This window comes from Gekko japonicus, unplaced genomic scaffold (assembly GCF_001447785.1).
Source record: "Gekko japonicus isolate JY-2015 unplaced genomic scaffold, Gekko_japonicus_V1.1 scaffold1422, whole genome shotgun sequence".
Classification (NCBI taxonomy): domain Eukaryota; kingdom Metazoa; phylum Chordata; class Lepidosauria; order Squamata; family Gekkonidae; genus Gekko; species Gekko japonicus.
The window spans coordinates 98329-117223 of record NW_015171545.1 but is presented as its reverse complement, the minus strand read 5'-3'; the positions used below and the strand labels follow the sequence as shown (position 1 = coordinate 117223).

General features: G+C 41.8%; 1 protein-coding gene across 1 annotated transcript in view; it reads left to right on the top strand.

The window, feature by feature from the left end:
* FAT1 (FAT atypical cadherin 1) overlaps window positions 1-18895 on the top strand; it is a 148664-nt gene that overhangs the window by 99574 nt on the left and 30195 nt on the right. Inside the window, exons 10-15 of the mRNA XM_015419675.1 lie at window positions 413-623; window positions 3461-7528; window positions 8854-9050; window positions 9686-9839; window positions 12598-12831; window positions 16145-16534. Coding sequence (XP_015275161.1) covers window positions 413-623; window positions 3461-7528; window positions 8854-9050; window positions 9686-9839; window positions 12598-12831; window positions 16145-16534 — 5254 coding nt within the window. The remainder of the gene's footprint in view (window positions 1-412; window positions 624-3460; window positions 7529-8853; window positions 9051-9685; window positions 9840-12597; window positions 12832-16144; window positions 16535-18895) is intronic.

Here is an 18895-nt window from a genome sequence, read left to right as displayed (position 1 = left end):
CTTAACAGAGTGTCTGTTGTAGGGAGGGGAAGGGAAAGGAGATTGTAAGCTGCTCTGAGACTTCTTTGGATAGTGAAGGGCAGGGTATAAATCCAATCTCTTATTCTTCTTCTTCTTTTGAAGAAGAAAAAAGAGCAAAGTAATATTTTCCTACATCCTTGGAAGTGTCTACTGACTGCCTGGATCCTCTCTAGCCCTGCCCTTTCTCTAATTTTGGCTTCACACACCCATTTTATAAATAGGCAGATAATATCCATACGCAAAGATGATATGTGTTGTCTTTGTAGGACTGCGCAATCCACAAACATGGCTTGCTTTCAGTGTGTTGAATTACACCATCAGTGATAATTAGTTCTTACTGATTGTAATAAACTTAAAAATGAGTGAAATAATAGGCTGGATATTGTTTTAGGTTCGAGATCAAGATGTTCCCATCAAGCGCAACTTTGCTCGAATCATCATTAATGTGAGTGACACAAATGATCATGCACCGTGGTTCACCAGTTCATCCTATGAAGGGCGAGTGTACGAGTCTGCGGCTGTTGGGTCAGTGGTGCTCCAAGTTACAGCACTGGACAAGGACAAAGGGAAAAATGCAGAAATTGTGTATTCCATAGAATCAGGTATGTCTGCAAATCGTCAGCATCATGTTATCTTTAAAAGGCGATGTTTGATTACAGCTTAAAAGATTCAGAGTTTAAAATTTAGGGATATAAAAACAAATGCAGATTCTTTAGGCAAAGTTTTGTTAGACCTAGCTTCTGGCATTCTTTCTGTTATCTTTACAGTGCTGTCCTAAGCAGGTCTACAAAGAATTCTACTCATGTCTGCTTAGTGAGGTGTACTTCCAGAAGAGTGTTATTAGGATTACATTGTTTGAGGGTTCTAAAATGTGTACGTTTATTTCTATTCCTTGAGCTGCTGGCTGGTGTAAACTTGGATTGCATAAAGGCAGTAATCCAAATCTGTTAAATCCATTGGGTTTATTAACGTCTCCTTTACAAATGTGGTAGAATGCACCCTTCTTCTCAAAACATTGTTGAAAATTCCTGCATTGATTTGTCTGGAATTGCTGTTTTTAATATTGTAAACCTGTGACCTATAAAAGCAGTAACAATAATCAGTAGCTGAGTGAGGTCAGGTAGGTTAATTCTCTTTTCGAAAATAGAGCAAATGTGATACTGTTATATGAACCTGTATTACTGTGTGACAAATCTGTCTTTACTAAATTCCAAAATGCCTTAATAAAGGTACCTGGTAGGCTTCTCTGTACCGAAAGTTCTATAGTTTAGGCACCACAGCGTAAACAGACCTATATGATAGGTACTCAAGCTGTGACATCCAGAGCAATGCCTCTTCTCCTGTTCACTGTTCAGTTTTTTTTTTCAGCAGGGAGGGGTGTGTTGAAGTAATATGGAAGAAATGGCTCCCTGTGGAATCCTCTTGTGACATCTTTAATTTAGCCCAGAAACAAACTGACAGTCAGTGGAATTTGCAAAATATCATTGTAATGTGATCCCAGCAAGTAGTACCTGACAAAACATTTTTTTTCCCTTTCCAGTGAGGAATTTATCCATGTATGTACATATTCTCATGCTCTTTCTCTCACACGTCTCCTCTTTTTCTTTATCCACAGAGTTCTGTGGGAGGAAATGTTAGAACTTTCTCAGCATTGTTTTTCTAATATCTTGAGCTAATAAACAGCTAAAGCATTCGGGCTGAAGTTCTAAGCATATGAAATGAGCATTCCTTGGATGCTTGTAATGGCTTATGGGATTAGTAATGGGATATTCTAAGAATGGCACTCTGTTTACAGCCTTCTATAAGAAAAAAAGATAATATCAACTGCCTACCCAAGTACATAATTTAAATGCTTTTACTAGAATATTTTCATGATGATGTCATGGGTGTAGTAGTAGTTATCTATTTGGTCATCTATAATCGAAATATAAGAAGACAGAAGTATTATTAATTGGGAATCTTAATTTTTGGAATTCCTGTGAAGTACAAAAACCTAATATATTATCCTCGTAATTTTGAAGAGCTTATTTTGACTGCTTTTGCTAATCATTCAAACTTGTATTTGGTATTATTCAAAAGTTTCAAGTTTGGAACATTGCATATTTTAATTTTTAAGTAACTTATAAGAAACTTTTTAAAAGGAATGTGTTAAAAATTGCTAGTTTCCCATACATACCCCAGAGAGCACTACGGTCTGGGTCACAACATCGGCTCGTTATTCCAGGCCCAAGGGATGCCAGGCTTGCTGGGACCAGAGCTAGGGCCTTTTCAGTGGCGGCTCCTTACTGGTGGAACGAGCTCCCAGAGGAGATCAGGGCCCTGCGGGATCTTATGCAGTTCCGCAGGGCATGTAAGACGGAGCTCTTCCACCAGGCTTTAAATTAGGAGCCGCCCACTAATACCACCAATGGCCACTATTACTATCTGCAGCATAGGCAGGGCTGCAGTGCGATCGCGCTGCTGAGTGGGATGTTCTGGCCCTATATGGCACACCATCTTGCCTAAAAAGTACTGTGAGCACTATAATTTGTATATTGTAATTGATTGATTGTGTAACTGGTTTTATTGTAACTGATTGATTGTTTGATTGGTTTTAAATGTTTATATGAATCTTGGCCCAGTGGGCCAAATAATGTGAGCCGCCCTGAGCCTGCTTGCAGGGAGGGCGGGCTAGAAATGTGACAAATAAATGAATATAAATAAAAACACTGAGGAAAATTTCCTACAATATTTTCACAGCATATTTTTTTATAAGCTCTTGATGTTTGAAGCCGTGCTTTTGAGGAACTGAAAATATGCTTAAATTTTGACTGTAGTTCCGATCGGATTGGAATGCATATGACTTTTGTTCTGGGTTTTCTTTACATGAATGAAAGTACCGTCTTCCCCAGGAGATGTACTGTTTAATATCCATATATAATTGGACAGTACCTTATTCTTCACCTTGCATGGGTAACAAATGATAGGTGCAATAGCCAGTGTTCCCTCTAAGCTGAGTTAGTGTGAGCTAGCTCACAGCTTTTTAGCCTCCGGCTCACAGATTTTTGACTCAGCTCAGGAAGGATGGTTCCAGAGCAAACTAATTTATGCAGCAGCCAAATGGCTGGCTCACAGCTTTAATGCCACCAGCACACAAAGTAGAATTTTTGCTCACAAGACTCCACAGCTTAGAGGGAACATTGGCAAATAGCTATGCCAATCTGTGCCCATTACACTGTAAGATTATGGAAAATGTATTTCGTCATTACAAGGAAGTTTTCCAAAAAGTTTCATGTTTCTTGAATTGCATACAATGTTACTGTTTCATTAAATAATTAAGTTCTAATACAGTTTACAATCTTATATACGGTTTTTAAAAGATGTTTAGTTGCAAACGTCTATACTATACCCTCCGTGGTTATTAATTGTGCTTGCTTTTTTCTTTTTTCTTTTTTTACAGGGAATATTGGAAATGCTTTTAATATACATCCAGTCTTAGGCAGCATTACTACTGCAAAGGAGTTGGACTTTAGCAATCAGGAAGAGTATACTTTGATAGTTAAGGCCACAGATAAAGGGGTTCCTCCAATGAGCGAAGTAACACCGGTACACATTTCCGTCACAATCTCTGACAACGCATCCCCAAAATTCACAATGAAAGAATACTCCTCAGAAATCGGTGAAAGCAGCAACATTGGCAGTTTTGTTGGCATGGTTACCGCATACAGTCAGTCATCAGTCGTTTATGAAATCAAAGACGGTAATGTGGGTGATGTCTTCACTGTAAACCCAAACTCTGGTGTCATTACCTCTCAGAAGACGCTTGATTTTGAAACATTGCCTTTTTACAGTCTCACTGTTCAGGGAACCAACATGGCTGGCCAGTCTACTAACACTACTGTATTGGTGCATCTTCAAGACGAGAATGATAATGCACCAACTTTTATGCAGGCGGAATACACAGGACTCATCAGTGAATCGGCTTCAATCAACAGTGTGGTTCTAACCGACAAGAATGTCCCTTTAGTGATACGAGCGACAGATGCTGACAGGGAATCAAATGCTCTGCTTGTCTATCAGATTGTTGAGCCATCTGTTCACAAGTATTTTGCCATTGATTCTAGTACAGGTGCTATCCGGACGGTAATGAGCTTGGACTATGAAGAGACAAATATATTTCGCTTCTCCGTGCAAGTGCACGATATGGGGACGCCACGCTTATTTGCAGAATATGCAGCAAATGTGACCATCTACGTAATTGACATCAATGACTGTTCTCCAGTGTTCTCCAAAGACTTTTATGAGGCCACCCTGTTAGTGCCAACCTATAAAGGGGTGAAAGTTGCTATTGTAAATGCTACAGATGCCGATTCAAGAGCTTTTTCACAGCTAATGTATTCTATCACTGAAGGCAACATTGGAGAAAAATTTTCAATCGATTCCAAGACTGGGCAGATTACTGTGCAGAACACAACTCAGTTAAGAAGCAGATATGAGTTGACAGTCAGAGCCTCTGATGGCAGATTTGCAAGTACCACATCTGTAAAAGTCAATGTGAAAGAGAGCAAAGCAAACCAGCTGAAGTTCACACAGAGTCCCTACCGTGCTGTAGTCCAAGAAAATTCCACAGAAGCAAAAACAATCGCTGTTATTGCTGCTGTGGGGAGTCAAATAAATGAACCTTTGTTCTATCATATTCTAAATCCAGACAGCAGGTTTAAAATTAGCTACACTTCAGGTGTCCTTTCAACCACTGGAATACCATTTGATCGTGAACTGCAGGAGTTTTTTGACGTTGTAGTAGAAGTGACGGCAGAGCATAAGCCTTCTCTAGTTGCACATGTTGTGGTAAAGGTCACTGTAGAAGATGTAAATGATAATGCCCCTATTTTTGTCGACCTTCCATATTATGCCACTGTTAAAATTGACTCTGAAGTGGGCCAGGTTATTCGCCGTGTCACTGCTGTGGATAAAGACATCGGCAGAAATGGAGAAGTTCTTTATTTCCTCAAAGAACACTATGACCTCTTCCAAATAGGAACCACTGGTGAAATCTCACTCAAGAAGCCGTTTGACCCAGATACTCTCAATAAAGAGTATCTCCTCACTGTAGTAGCAAAAGATGAAGGAGAACCAAGTTTTTCTGCTGAAGTGACAGTTCCAATCACTGTGGTGAATAAAGCCATGCCAGTGTTCGAAAAACCTTTCTACAGTGCAGAGATACCAGAAAATATCCAGATCCACAGCCCTGTTGTACATGTGCAAGCAAATAGCCCAGAAGGGCTCAAAGTGTTTTACAGCATCACAGATGGTGACCCTTTCAATCAGTTTACCATCAACTTCAATACTGGAGTTATCAATATTTTTGCCCCTCTGGATTTTGAGGCCCACCCTGCCTACAAGCTGAGAATACGTGCAACTGATTCTCTGACAGGGGCCCATGCTGAAGTATTTGTCGACATAATAATTGAAGACATCAATGATAATCCTCCTGTCTTTGCAGAGCAATTTTATGCTGCCACCCTCTCTGAGGCATCTGTAATTGGAACATCTGTTGTACATGTCAGGGCTGCAGACGCTGATTCTGGAACAGACAGAGGGATTTCCTATCACTTGATAGAAAACAGCAGCAAAAGCCATGATTATTTCCACATTGATAGCAGCACCGGTCTCATCCTGACAGCAAGGAGTTTGGATTATGAAAAGACTCAGCAACACAAATTGTTAGTAAGAGCAATAGACAGTGGGATGCCTCCATTGAGCAGTGACATTACTGTAACAGTCAATATAACAGACCTGAATGATAATCCACCTGTATTTAACCACCTGCTTTATGAAGCTAGCCTCAGTGAACTGGCTCCCCGTGGACACTTTGTAACTTGTGTAAAGGCCTCTGATGCAGACAGTTCAGATGTGGGCAAACTAGAGTATTCCATATTAACAGGGAATGAGCACATGAATTTTGTAATCGACAGCAAAACTGGTGTCATCACTCTCTCAAACCTATACAAACAGGCTCTGAAGTCTACTTACAGTCTTAATGTCTCTGTTTCTGATGGGGTCTTCAGAAGTTCGGCTCAGGTTTCTATATCTGTAATTGGAGCCAATTTACATAGCCCCGTTTTTGCTCAGACGGAATATGAGGTAGAACTAGCTGAGAATGCTCCATTGAATACGCTGGTGATTCATGTTGAAGCAGTGGACAAAGATACTGGCGACTATGGCCACATAACATACCATATTGTGAATGATTTCGCAAAAGACAGGTTTTATACTAATGAGAGAGGACAGATATTTACTTCAGAAAAGCTTGATCGTGAAACTCCAGCTGAAAAAGTGATCTCCATCAGGTTAATGGCGAAGGATTCTGGCGGGAAAGTGGCCTTCTGCAGCATCAATGTGATCCTTACTGATGTTAATGACAACGCCCCTTTGTTCCGAGCAATTGAATATGAGGCAAATATTGGAACTGATGTACCAAAAGGTACATCTGTAATTAAGGTTTTAGCTTCCGATGCTGATGAGGGCACCAATGCAGACATCACTTACACCATTGAAGCAGAGTCTGAAAACGTTGAAGAGAATTTAGAAATTAATCCTTTGACTGGACTAATCACTACAAAGGAAAGTTTAATTGGTTTGGAAAATGAGTTCCTCACTTTTTTTGTTAGAGCACTAGATGGTGGATCCCCACAAAAGGAGACTGTTGTTCCTGTCTATGTTCGAATACTCCCCCCCGAAGTGCCTCTTCCAAGATTTTCAGAGCCATTTTATTCTTATACTCTTTCTGAAGATACTCCTGTTGGGACAGAGATAGATGTTATACGAGCAGAACACACTCAGCCCTTGCTATACACCCTAGTTAAAGGGAATACTCCAGAAAGCAACAGAGATGGATATTTTGTAATAGACAGGCAAAATGGAAAGTTGAAACTTGAGAAAAGCCTTGATCATGAGACAGCTAAATGGTACCAGTTTTTAGTGCTAGCACATTATATGAGTGAAAATTACAAAATTGTCGCCTCAGTAGACATAAGCATTCAGATAAAAGATGTAAATGATAATGAACCCATTTTAGAGTCCAATCCATATGAAGCATACATTGTGGAAAATATGCCAGCTGGAACAAAGGTTATACAAGTCAAAGCAGTTGATCAGGATTCTGGAACCAATGGGCATGTTACTTATATGCTAGAGACCACACAAGAGATTGATATCATAGATACTTTTGCCATAAACATGGAAACAGGTTGGATTACAACTTTAAAAGAGCTTGACCAGGAGAAGCAGGATTCCTACAAAATTGCTGTAGTGGCATCTGACCGAGGCGAGAAAATTCAGTTGTCTTCTACTGCAGTCGTCGACATTTCTGTGACTGATGTGAATGACAACCCTCCACGCTTCACCGCAGAGATTTACAAAGGCACGGTCAGTGAAGATGATCCAACTGGAGGAGTTGTTGCTATATTAAGTACTACCGATGCTGATTCAGAAGAGGCCAACAGACAAGTCAACTATTTCATTACAGGTAAATATTTAGAAATACATTGCTGGCGTGTGTATTAGGTCATGGTTTCTTTTAAATAATAGTCATATAGTATTGTTTCTGCCACTTAAAACCCTATATTACCTCTCTTTCCATTATTTGTGAGATTCAGACATGTGCATTTTCCTTTGGCCTGTACCATTGGCTGCTTCTGATATGGGCAGGAAAATGCAGAGCCTGTTGATATCAAGCCACAACCTAAGTTTTATTTCTAGTTATGAGATTGGGGGGAGGACTCGATCTGGGTTGCTGTTTTTGGTGGCAATGTGTGCTTCTTGCAGTTCATGGTTCCTCCTGCCACAGATGTGGCAACGACCTCTTGGCTGCCAAGTTTCTCCAGTGTGTCTTGTCTGTGTGGTTGGTGGCATGGAGAGCCTCCATTTGGGATGGGCACGAACCACATTGTTACAGTTCAGTTCATGGCTGAACCACAAACCGATACGATGGTTTGCAAACCAAACTGATTTGTATTGGTTTGTGACTACTGCTTTCTGCTCACCCCTGCTTTTGATGAGGAGCAGAGCCATTTAACTCTTTGCTTTCTGCTCACCATGAAAAGCAACAGTGAACAGAATTCAGGGGTGAAATGGCTTTTAGACATTTAAACCAAACAACTGAACAGCTGGGAGCAGAAAGCAGGAGTTTAAATGGCTCAGAGATATTGAAACCTGTTTTCTGCTCTTCACGAACAGCCTTAAAATTTGTGGAAGTTCGTGGTGGCTCTTCAGTTTGTGAACATTGCTTCATTAACCATCCAAAATTAGTCATGGACTATCGTTCATGAGCCAGTTCGTGCCTATTTTTAGCCTCCGTGGCATAGGGACTAGTGTGTCTGACTGGGATTGGGACATCTGAGTTCTGCTGTGGAAGTTTACCAGATGACCCTGGGCCCATCACAGTCTCTCAGCCTTGTGTACCTCACAAGGTAGTTGTTGTGAAGATAAAGTGGAAGAGGGGAGAACGATGTGAAGAGCCAATTTTGGTACCAATTAGAGAGAAAAGCAGGATATATATATATATATTAAAATGTATAAGAAATAAACTCTGAGGCCCCATCAGAAATCAGGAATGTTTCTTATGTCAGCCTCAGAATATAATTATCCATTTCCTGCTAAACTTGATCTGTAAACTCAGCTCTGCCAGGGTTGATACAGCCTGGGGCATTGGGCTCTGTGCAAGCAACACCCTTCTGCTTGAAAAAGATGCAGTTCCATGATGTAATCCTTTCTCAAGCTTCTTTTCGTCCTCTTTTCAGCCTAATAGCGCCTTCCTCAGATGAATTATTTGTTTTATTATCAATTGTTTAGGAGGTGATCCATTAGGACAGTTTGCTGTGGAAAACATACAGAATGAATGGAAAGTGTATGTCAGAAAACCCCTGGACAGAGAAGTGAAAGATAATTATCTCCTAAACATCACAGCAACCGACGGGATGTTTGCAACAAGAGCCATGGTGGAGGTGAAAGTCCTTGATTCAAATGACAATGATCCAGTTTGTGAAAAGGTATTAGCATGCATTTTAGTATACTTTCACTTTTAGCACAAAGAAAATATACATTCTTAAACATACATAAGACTAGTGAGACAGCTGTACGCATAAAAAGAAAAGATTTCTTAAAATAGCCTTGTGAATGAATGTCCATGAGTTACTAGCCTACAAAAAAGCACACCTTTACCTGCCAGCGAATAACTGTGCTAATCACCTAATTAAGGGGATTTAGTGCAGATATTGACTGGAACCAAACTCATGGGCTTAAGAAGGTTGCAGTTCTGTTTAGAATTGTACTATAAACTGTTTTTCAACAGTACCTGTAGATGTTTTCTTTCCATGAGCTAGAGCAGCTCTCTTGCCTCTTGATTGACTATATTTGTGCTTCACAGCTTTTGCTTCATGTCTTTTTCAACAGTACCTGTAGATGTTTTCTTCCATGAGCTAGAGCAGCTCTCTTGACCATTTTTGTGCTTCACAGCTTTTGCTTCATGTCCCATATTTGAAAAATCTTTTAACATCCACCTCAGGTATTCACACACAGAAAACCTTTATTGGCATGAAAGCACAAAACACCTCAGGTACCCCCTTCCATAATCCAATTCCATAACGTTGTGTTTTCTTTCAATATTACTCTTAAACCCTTTTAGACATTGTACACAGAGGCTGTTTCAGAAGACTCTCCTCCTGGCAAACTCATCATGCAAGTTTCTGCCACAGATGCAGATATTCGTTCAAATGCAGAAATCACTTACATCCTGCATGGTGCTGGAGCAGAAGACTTTAAACTCAGTCCAGACACAGGTAGTATTCGTGAAGTCCTGTAAACTGTGATGATAGCCATCTGAGATCATCCGTTTGTTTAGTCAGCTGTGAACCTGAGAGCATGTTGCTTAGAAATGAATGAGAAAACAATGGATTAAAACGTAGGGGACTAAAAACAACGAGTTGGGGCTGTGTGCATGCATATAAGAACGAGATTCCAGTGTCAGAGTGCCCTGCTCGAAAAGGCTATGGCCTTAACTACCAACCGTCTAACCTTTGGAGGCCAGTCCAGTGGGTTGGATCCAGCTGAACATTTCTGCTGACAAAAAGGGAGTGATTTTTACGAACTCCCTCCTTGTCCTGGTGTTCTGTCCCTCAAGAACAGAAAGTCTCGGATTGTTTGGACCTGCAGCAGGATTGGGGAGGCGAGGTAGTCCTGTATTGCTGGTGGAAATCCCTTCTGGCTATGGAGACTCTCCTCAGGACTATTTATTGATGTTAGGGCAGTTTTAGCCCACCTTTCTCCATGAAAAAGGTCAACGCAGGTTACAATGTTACTTTAAAGATGCATCTCAGAATAAGACAGCTAACAATTAGAATCTGCAGATACAGCAGTCAAAATAGATTCAAACTAGCAAAGTTTAATCGATATGCAATATACTATGTATACTAAATAAAGCACAGAGAGTGTGTTCCCCAGAAATTTCAGTCTCAGGATAAGCAGGGGAAGGATGTGGTTCTGCTTGTACATTTCCTGGAATCATCTTTCTGGCTGTCGTTGAAAATTGCCAGTTGGACTCGAACAGACCTTTATTCTGATCCATCAGGATTTTTCTGTAAGTTTGCAGAAGAAGATCTGCGTTCCCCACCAACGTTATCTCTCGGCAGTTGCACTTCATTCTGTATACTTCGCCCCAGAAAAGATTTTATAGGCAGCAGTATATACAAGGTGTGTGCTTTAAACTTTCTCTGTTTAGGCCACAGCTTGTGTTAGCACCTTACGGTGGTAAAAAAGTACTTGTGAATGAAGAATAAAAGGAGAATATATGCAGTCTCGACGAATGAAGCCTTTTAAGTGGGTTCAACTTTAAATACATTGCATTTTCTAGTTCTGGTTTATCCGTGTGTGTTCTATATTTGCTAATTGCAGTACTGCATGCCAGTTTGCAGGTGAGAATGGGCAGATACAAAACCAGAGGTAGAAATTTCAGCTCATTACACATCAATGTCAGCCACCAATCTTTTCAAAGGAGTCAGCATCTCAGATCACATGCAAAGAAACCAAGTGATGTTCATGCCAGTCTTTGCAAACTGGGCCTGAATAGTTCCTTTCAACGACTGTACATTTTAAAAGAAACAAAGCTGAATTAACTTATTCTAAACTGTTTCCATATTCTAGCCACATAACGAATAATACCCATCCTTTCAGAAATGTTTGTTTCCCGCAAGGCTGCTGCTGGATGGATGAGCATGATTTTTTTTTCCTCCCCAGGGTACGCCAATGTATTGAGCTGCACACTGGCAGATTTTCTAGCTTGTTTTGAGATAAAGTAATTACTAAAATGTTCTAACACACACACACACACCAAACCCCCCCCCCACTAATAATGGCTTTCTTCCTAACATAGAAAGTGGATTATGTGGGTCTTTTTAATATAAAGCCTCCAAAGGAAAGAAATCACATAATCAGGAGCACTATTGACAGTGCTACTACATGGGACACACACACACACACCAAACCCCCCCCCCTAATAATGGCTTTCTTCCTAACATAGAAAGTGGATTATGTGGGTCTTTTTAATATAAAGCCTCCAAAGGAAAGAAATCACATAATCAGGAGCACTATTGACAGTGCTACTACATGGGCTCGGTGAGCATGTTTTGGTTAAGTTTACATACTTCCCATCACCTAAGAATAGTCAATCTCCGGGCAGCGAGGTGGCCGAAGGGAGAGGCCCGGGTATACGTGACCCAGGCCACTCGCCGTTCTCATCCCCTTTCTGTCACGGCTTAAGCTGCTTGGGGGAACTGCCCGGGTGAGGGAGCAGAGGACTGGGGCCAGGTACGTCCCCTCCGGGCCAAGGGCGGCATCATTCGCGGCAGCCCCCCTCCCGGGTGCTTGGGCCGGCCATGGAGGAAGCTCTTGCGCGCGGGTGGCCAGTTTGCAAGCAGGTCTGCAAGCTGTGGTCTGCGCACTTGGACATTCAACAGACTGCATTTGCACAGTTAGCGTATGATTATTCAAATACCTGATTATTGTTGATTGTCCTTTTACTGCTTTACTGTGCCTTACCCATCCCCAGCTGGTTTGCTGCCACCACTCCCTTCCCAGTCTTTTGTTTACCACATTTTGAAAGCTGTGGGCATCCTGGCTGTGTTATGTCAGGCCAGTTGTGCTGATGGGACAGTCAGTGCCAAGGGCAGCCTGCTTGGAACTTTCCTGGCACATTGGCAAACAACTCTGTTTTGCTTAAGGGACAAGTTGCTGGATTTGTTACTGCCTTGCAGAATAATACCTATGCCTTTTTAAATGATGTAGAGGGACTCGTTGACATTTTTGCCCAACAGGAGCCTGTAAGCATGGCGCCATTGTTAAACAACAGCAGTCATTGTTAAATATGCCACTGGGGGAGAAAAGAATCCTTCTTTTAAAGGTAGCCACTAATGTCTAGTTATTACAAAACAAAAATGCAACTCACAGTTCTACGTTCAGAACAAAACATAGATCAGCAAGAAATGCTCGGGCCTTGTTATTAAAGCCATTCATTTTCATTTTCCTTTGTCATTTCATGTACAGGTGAGCTGAAAACATTGGCAGCGCTTGACCGAGAACAGAAAGCAGTTTATACTCTTACAGTCAAAGCTTCAGATGGCGGAGGAAGATCTTGCCATGCTAATATTATTCTGAATATAGAAGATGTGAATGATAATGCCCCAGAGTTTACTGCTGATCCATACTCCATCACAGTATTTGAAAACACAGAGGTGAAAACTCTGTTGACCAGAGTGCAGGCTACAGATGCGGATTCAGGTAGGGTTTATTGAAAAGCATTTTTAGCACAGCCTTAACTCTGGAATGAACCATTTATTTGTCGGGCTTCTTCTTTGATATCCACTATCCAGTCCTGTCCTCGTAATGTGCTTGATGCACACAGAATATAGATCATAATTAAAATGCCCATGAAATTGCTTAATCCTAGCCAACAAATGCAGGTGTTTGATTTTGCATTAAATGAAAAGATGCAAAATTTCCACAGAAAGTAAAATCCATATCTGCAGAACGACCACAGATAACACCACTACTCACTGTGCCCTTAATGTTTAACCTGATGACATGGCCAGTGTTTAAAAAACTCTGCTCATTGCTATGGTGGATCATGAAAGTGTATATATCTTCAGACTGTGTTTAGGAATACTGGCCATCCTTGAGGGCTTCGATCCAGTATAGTGTTTCCATGGATGGAAGGATCCCCCAGGAGCAGTTCTGGAGGGGGAGGAGGTTCCAATCTTAAGCAGAGGGGGGGTGAGAAAGTTATGCTCCACTGGTGGAAGTCCTTCTGCCTGTGGAAACACTACACTGATTCCAATCCATTGTTGACATCTTAGACTAAAACTATATTGTGTCCTAGGTTTTTCTGAGCCAGAGTGCATACTTGTTCAAAAGAATGAAGTTCAAAAGAATCTTGCACAAAATGTACTGGCACTACTCAGGTACACGACTGTGACTGTTTTCTGTATTTACATGTTTGAGTCTCAGTCTCTCTCTCTCTCTCTCTCTCTCTCTCTCTCTCTCAGACACACAATACAGGAGTAAAGAACAGAAGAACAGTGGTGGTGGAGGGTGGGTGGAAGATGTTTAAAAATGAAGGTCAACTATTCAGAGTTACTTGCGTATTATATTCCTGTGCAAATACTAATAAAAATCCAGTCAAAAGAGCAAGTGATAAAATCAGCGAGTGTAGACTGCTTCCAGCAGCTGATGAATTGTCAAAGTATGTTGAATAGTGTGCGTTGACCTGAAATGAGGAACATTTACTTCATGTAATTCTAAAACTGATTGAGACCAAGACTGAAACTTTTTTGCTGAGGTACCGTGAGTGGTGAATGTCCAAAGAATCATTAGAAACATATCTACTGTACTATAAAGAGAACATCAGCAATGGCAAAATAACTGTTCTGAAAGCCCCCAACTACTGATCATTCTTTTACATGTGTAACTGCGGGAAAATATTCTGCACTGCTCTTCGATGTCAGTGATGCCCAGCAGTCTTTTGCCAGGCATCTCATACAAGCTGAGAGCTTTAGGATATACTCTGAGATGCTCTGCAGTGCAGTTTCCTTGACAAAGCCAAAAGGAAAGAGTACCCTGTTGGCAGCGCATTTGAAAACCCCTGACATCTAGGAAATGAGACAATTTACAAGAGACCACAGGACATGCTACATAGAGCTTCATCGGTCAAATAGGTCTGGGATGAGTGCTAATTTCTTAAAGAAGTCGAACTACTGCTGGGCATTCCTAGATTTTACCACCTTTCAGGATTCATTCTCTGACTCAAATATGCAAATACAGAGAATAGTCACAGTGGTGCATCTGAGTCGTTCTGCGCGAGTACATTTTGTGCAAAATAAAAAGAAATCGTTAACTTGATTATCCTGTAATGCAAATTTATATTAATATGTTAGTCTGGATATTTCACCAGACATACCTATTCCCTGCCTGAGTTTGAATTAACAGAAGGGGCTCCCTTCAGTTCTACTTTAGAAGTGTAGAGGTCATATCATAAGAAAAGCTGGATTTGATTTAGATGAAAGTGGAGTGAAAATGAATGGAAGGAGCATTTAACAATTTGAGATATGCAGATGACACCGCATTGCTGGCAGAAAGTACCGAAGACTTGAAACGATTCCTGATGAAGGTGAAAGCAGAAAGCGCCAAAGCAGGATTACAGCTGAATATCAAGAAGATAAAAGTAATGACTTGCTGAGGAATTAAGCAACTTGAAGGCTGACCGTGAAGAAACTGAAATTGTTCAAGATTCTCTGTTCCTTGGCTCCATCATTAAGCAAAAGGGAGATTGCAACCAAGAAACAAAATGAAGGAAACTGAGACTGGGAAGGGCGGCCATAAAGGAGCTGGAAAAGATCAATAAGTGTAAGGTGTTAAGATCAGGATAATTCATACAATAGTATTCCCCATTACTACGTGTGGATGTGAAAATTGGACAGTGAAGAAAGCTGACAAAGTAAGTTGACTCATTTGAAATCTGGCGGTGGAGGAGAGTTTCACAGGTGCCATGGACCACCAAGAAGACAAATAAGTGGGATCTAGATCAAATCAAGCCTGAACCTTCCCTCAAAGCTAAAATGAGCAAACTGAGGCTGCCATACTTTGGTCACATTATGAGAAGAGTAACTGGAAAAGACAATAATGCTAGGAAAAGTTAAAAGCAGGAGGAAAAGAGGAAGACCCAACATGAGATGGATTGACTCAAGAAAGGAAGCCATGGCCCTCAATTTGCAAGACCTGAGCAAGGTTGCTAATGATAGGATGTTTTGGAGGTCATTAATTCATAGGGTCACCATAAGTCAGAAGCATGCACCAATTTTGTTGTAGACAATGATAATAGTTCTACTTGAAGAATTCATTTCGCCTCTTGCTTGGATTGATTTTTTCATTCTTGCACATATAGGGCTGGGTCAAGCCAGCTTTTTTGCTCCGTCTCACCCAATTTCCATCATTACTACTGCTCCTCTCCCATGTGGCTTTTGCAGTGCTGGTCCCATGATCTCCAGCATTGTCTTCCTTATAGTCAAGTGGAACCCCATCTTCCTTTTTTCAGCAGTAGAAAGGTTGGTTGGATCCAATCCATGACCTACCATTGATTTCTACAGTCACTGTCATGAGAACTTCACATTCAGGGAGGCATTTCTGGTGTTTTACACTATTGGTTTTCATTGTATTGTTTTAATTGTGATTCATAAGCCACCTTGGGCCACAAGGAAAGGTGGGCTGTAAATATTTTAAATAAATCAGTTACATGACTTAACAGAGAACATCTGCATTAGCTTTTCTGTTGTAGGAATCACTCGGCTTACAGTAAGCTGACTTTTTGGTATGCTAACAAAGTTTGAGTCCAGTGGCACCTTTAAGACCAAGATAATTTAATTGTGGGTATAAGCTTTCATGTGCATGCTGAAAGAATTCCAATTTTGGCAGATGACTGAATATGTGTTATAAAGTTTTCTTATATATGATTAATGTACGTTCATAATGTTTGCTTAAAACATGTGTTGAGAATACCATTAATTGGTGGGGGGGGTTGTTTGTTTTTTCAAAAACACAGGAATAAATCGGAAGATTCACTATTCCTTGGTAAATTCTGCAGACGGACAGTTTTCTATTGATGAATTATCTGGGATTGTTCGGTTGGAAAAGCCTTTGGATCGGGAGTTGCAGGCAGTATATTCTCTGATGGTAAAAGCCGAAGATGAAGGTTCCCCTCGAAGGCTGTCTTCTACTGCTGTTCTTGTGGTTTCTGTTCTGGATATAAATGATAATCCACCTGTTTTTGAGTATAAAGAGTACAGTGCAACTTTATCAGAAGACACAGTGATCGGAATGGAGGTTCTGCAGGTTTATGCCGCTAGCCGGGACATTGAAGCCAACGCTGAAATCACATATTCAATAGTCAGTGGAAATGAACATGGAAAATTCAGTATTGATTCCAAAACAGGTAACCAAACTGTGCTAATAAGCTGGACAAAACACACTTACAGTCCAGTCTGATGCATGCCTACTTAGAAATGGGTGTTTAATGGGGAAGTCTACTGCCCAGTAAGTGTGTACAAAATTGCAGCCTTTTGCAATGCAAACGTAGGTTTCTTTTGTGCCCCCTCTCTATAATGTGTTCTATTAAAACAGCAGATTAGACTCATTTGATACGTCACATTCCATATAAATAAAATTTATCCAAAAAACCTGAAAGAGATAAAATGATTAATATAAAGAAAAGTGTTGGTAATTATTTGTCAGGTCCTGAACATAAGAACATAAGAGATGCCAATGTTGGATCAGGCCAAAGGCCCATCCAGTCCAACACTCTGTGTCACACAGTGGCCAGAAATACCAGTGCCATCAGGAGGTCCACCAGTGGGGCCAGGACATTAGAAGCCCTCCCACTGTTGACTCCCCCCAAGCACCAAGATGACAGAGCATCACTTGCCCTAGAGTCCCTATCTATACCTTGTGTCTAATAGCCACTGATGGACCTCTGCTCCATATGCTTATCTAATTCCCTTTTGAAGCCATCCATGCTTGTAGCCGCCACCACTTCCTGTGGCAGTGAATTCCAAGTCCTGGGTCCACAGGGTGCTGGCTGGGTACAGCAGAGTCCTTCAGGGCGCGACCTTTATGCTAGGGGACTTGGCAGTGGCCTCAGATGATGCAGGAGGGGGATTGGCAGACACCCGAGTCCCTCTCTCCTGCTCTCAGATTCCCCATTGCTCTCTTTAGTCCTCCGGGTCTCTCCCACACTCCTTCCTCCCCCATAAGGATCTGGCTGACAGCCAACCCTTGCTCCCAATGGGTTGTTCTGTCTCCTTGAACCCACCCCCTAGCTTTATCCTTGGCGTGGGGTGAGGCTGACACACCTGCTTCCAATCTCCCTTTGCCACCTGAGCTCCCATCCACCGTTTCCCTATCGCTGTGGCCGGCCTCTCCTCCCCCTGGGGAAAGTCCCTCCTGTAATCCAGCTGTGAGTCTGGGAGACACCAGCGATGCCTCCCCGAGCCGCACAAGGCTGTTACCTGCTTTTTCTTTTGACAGCCATCTGGCTCCCTTCAAGGTTGTTGAGTGCGGGGGTGGGGCTGGGACCTTCACCCCCAAACATTATTGTTACAAAAACTGCTGTTTTCAATAAATTTATCTTGTTATCCATCCAGAGCCGAGAGCTCATTTTCACTTTATGTAGTAGCGCAATGTTCTCAAGTACACACATCCAAAATATGATAAGCTGTCTTTAGGAATCCTTTTCATTTGTTTGCTTACGAAGATCTACCTGAAGTGTAATATAGCTAATATTCCAGTGTGTTTTCACTGTATCATAAAAAAGGAAAATATACAGAAGGTGTTGTGAAAGTTTGGACGTGGTGGATTTGTCCTGCTCACCCGGTTGAAGGCACGTCCGAAGCCACAACAGGTCTCAGCAAAAGTTCTAGGGTTCCAGTCCAAAGTCGAAGTCCAGGATTCGGTAGCACAGTCAAAAAGTAGATTCCAAGAGCTTAAATAAAGCAGACAATTCATTGGATCATCCACAGGGTTGCAGACAAATTGATCCTACACTGGCTGCAACTTCATTTAGGGAATTCCCCTACAGGTATTTCTGGGTCCCATGTTAAGCTTCTTCTCACAACCTGGGCCAGCTTTTCTACTCCTGAACAGTACTGGGGCTCAGATCCTGTCTCTCCTAGCATTTTTTTTTTAACAGAGAGGAGGCCTTGGGCAACCAGGCAAGTACTTTAGCCCTAACCCTTCATCTCTGCTCCTGGGATGCTTTGGGGGACTGTGGTGGGTCTGTCATGGGTGGGTCCATGCTGGGGCCTCCAGACCCTGCTGACTCAGGGGGCAGTGCTCGTGCTGGCTCAGAGCCCCTTTGGGGAGGCATTAGAAAGTCTGTCTCACTGGGAGGGACCGCCTAGGTGGGGCTTGGGGACAGGTTGTCCTCTGAGGACTCCTCTTCCCATGCTAACCCAGAGCAGTCCATGACAGGATTGGATCCTGTGGAACTGCTGCCTCTTGCATCAGGAGAAATCTCCTTCTGCCAGAAGGAAGTCCCTGCACTAGCATAATAGATCCATGGGATCTGATCCTACAAGCCACGATTTAGAAAAAGTTCACTTAGTGCCATTTAAATCAAGTTAGCCACTACTAAATCCAGTCCTATTAACTGAAGTGCAGCTCATTTCTTTTGATCAGGACCAGTTTCTGGTATGTGAGACTTTCTTTAAAGGTTGCATCTGTATGTCCTTGGAGTGGTAATATATTCAGCCTTCCAGGGGAAATATTAAGAATGAGAAATATGGGTGGGAAAGAGGGT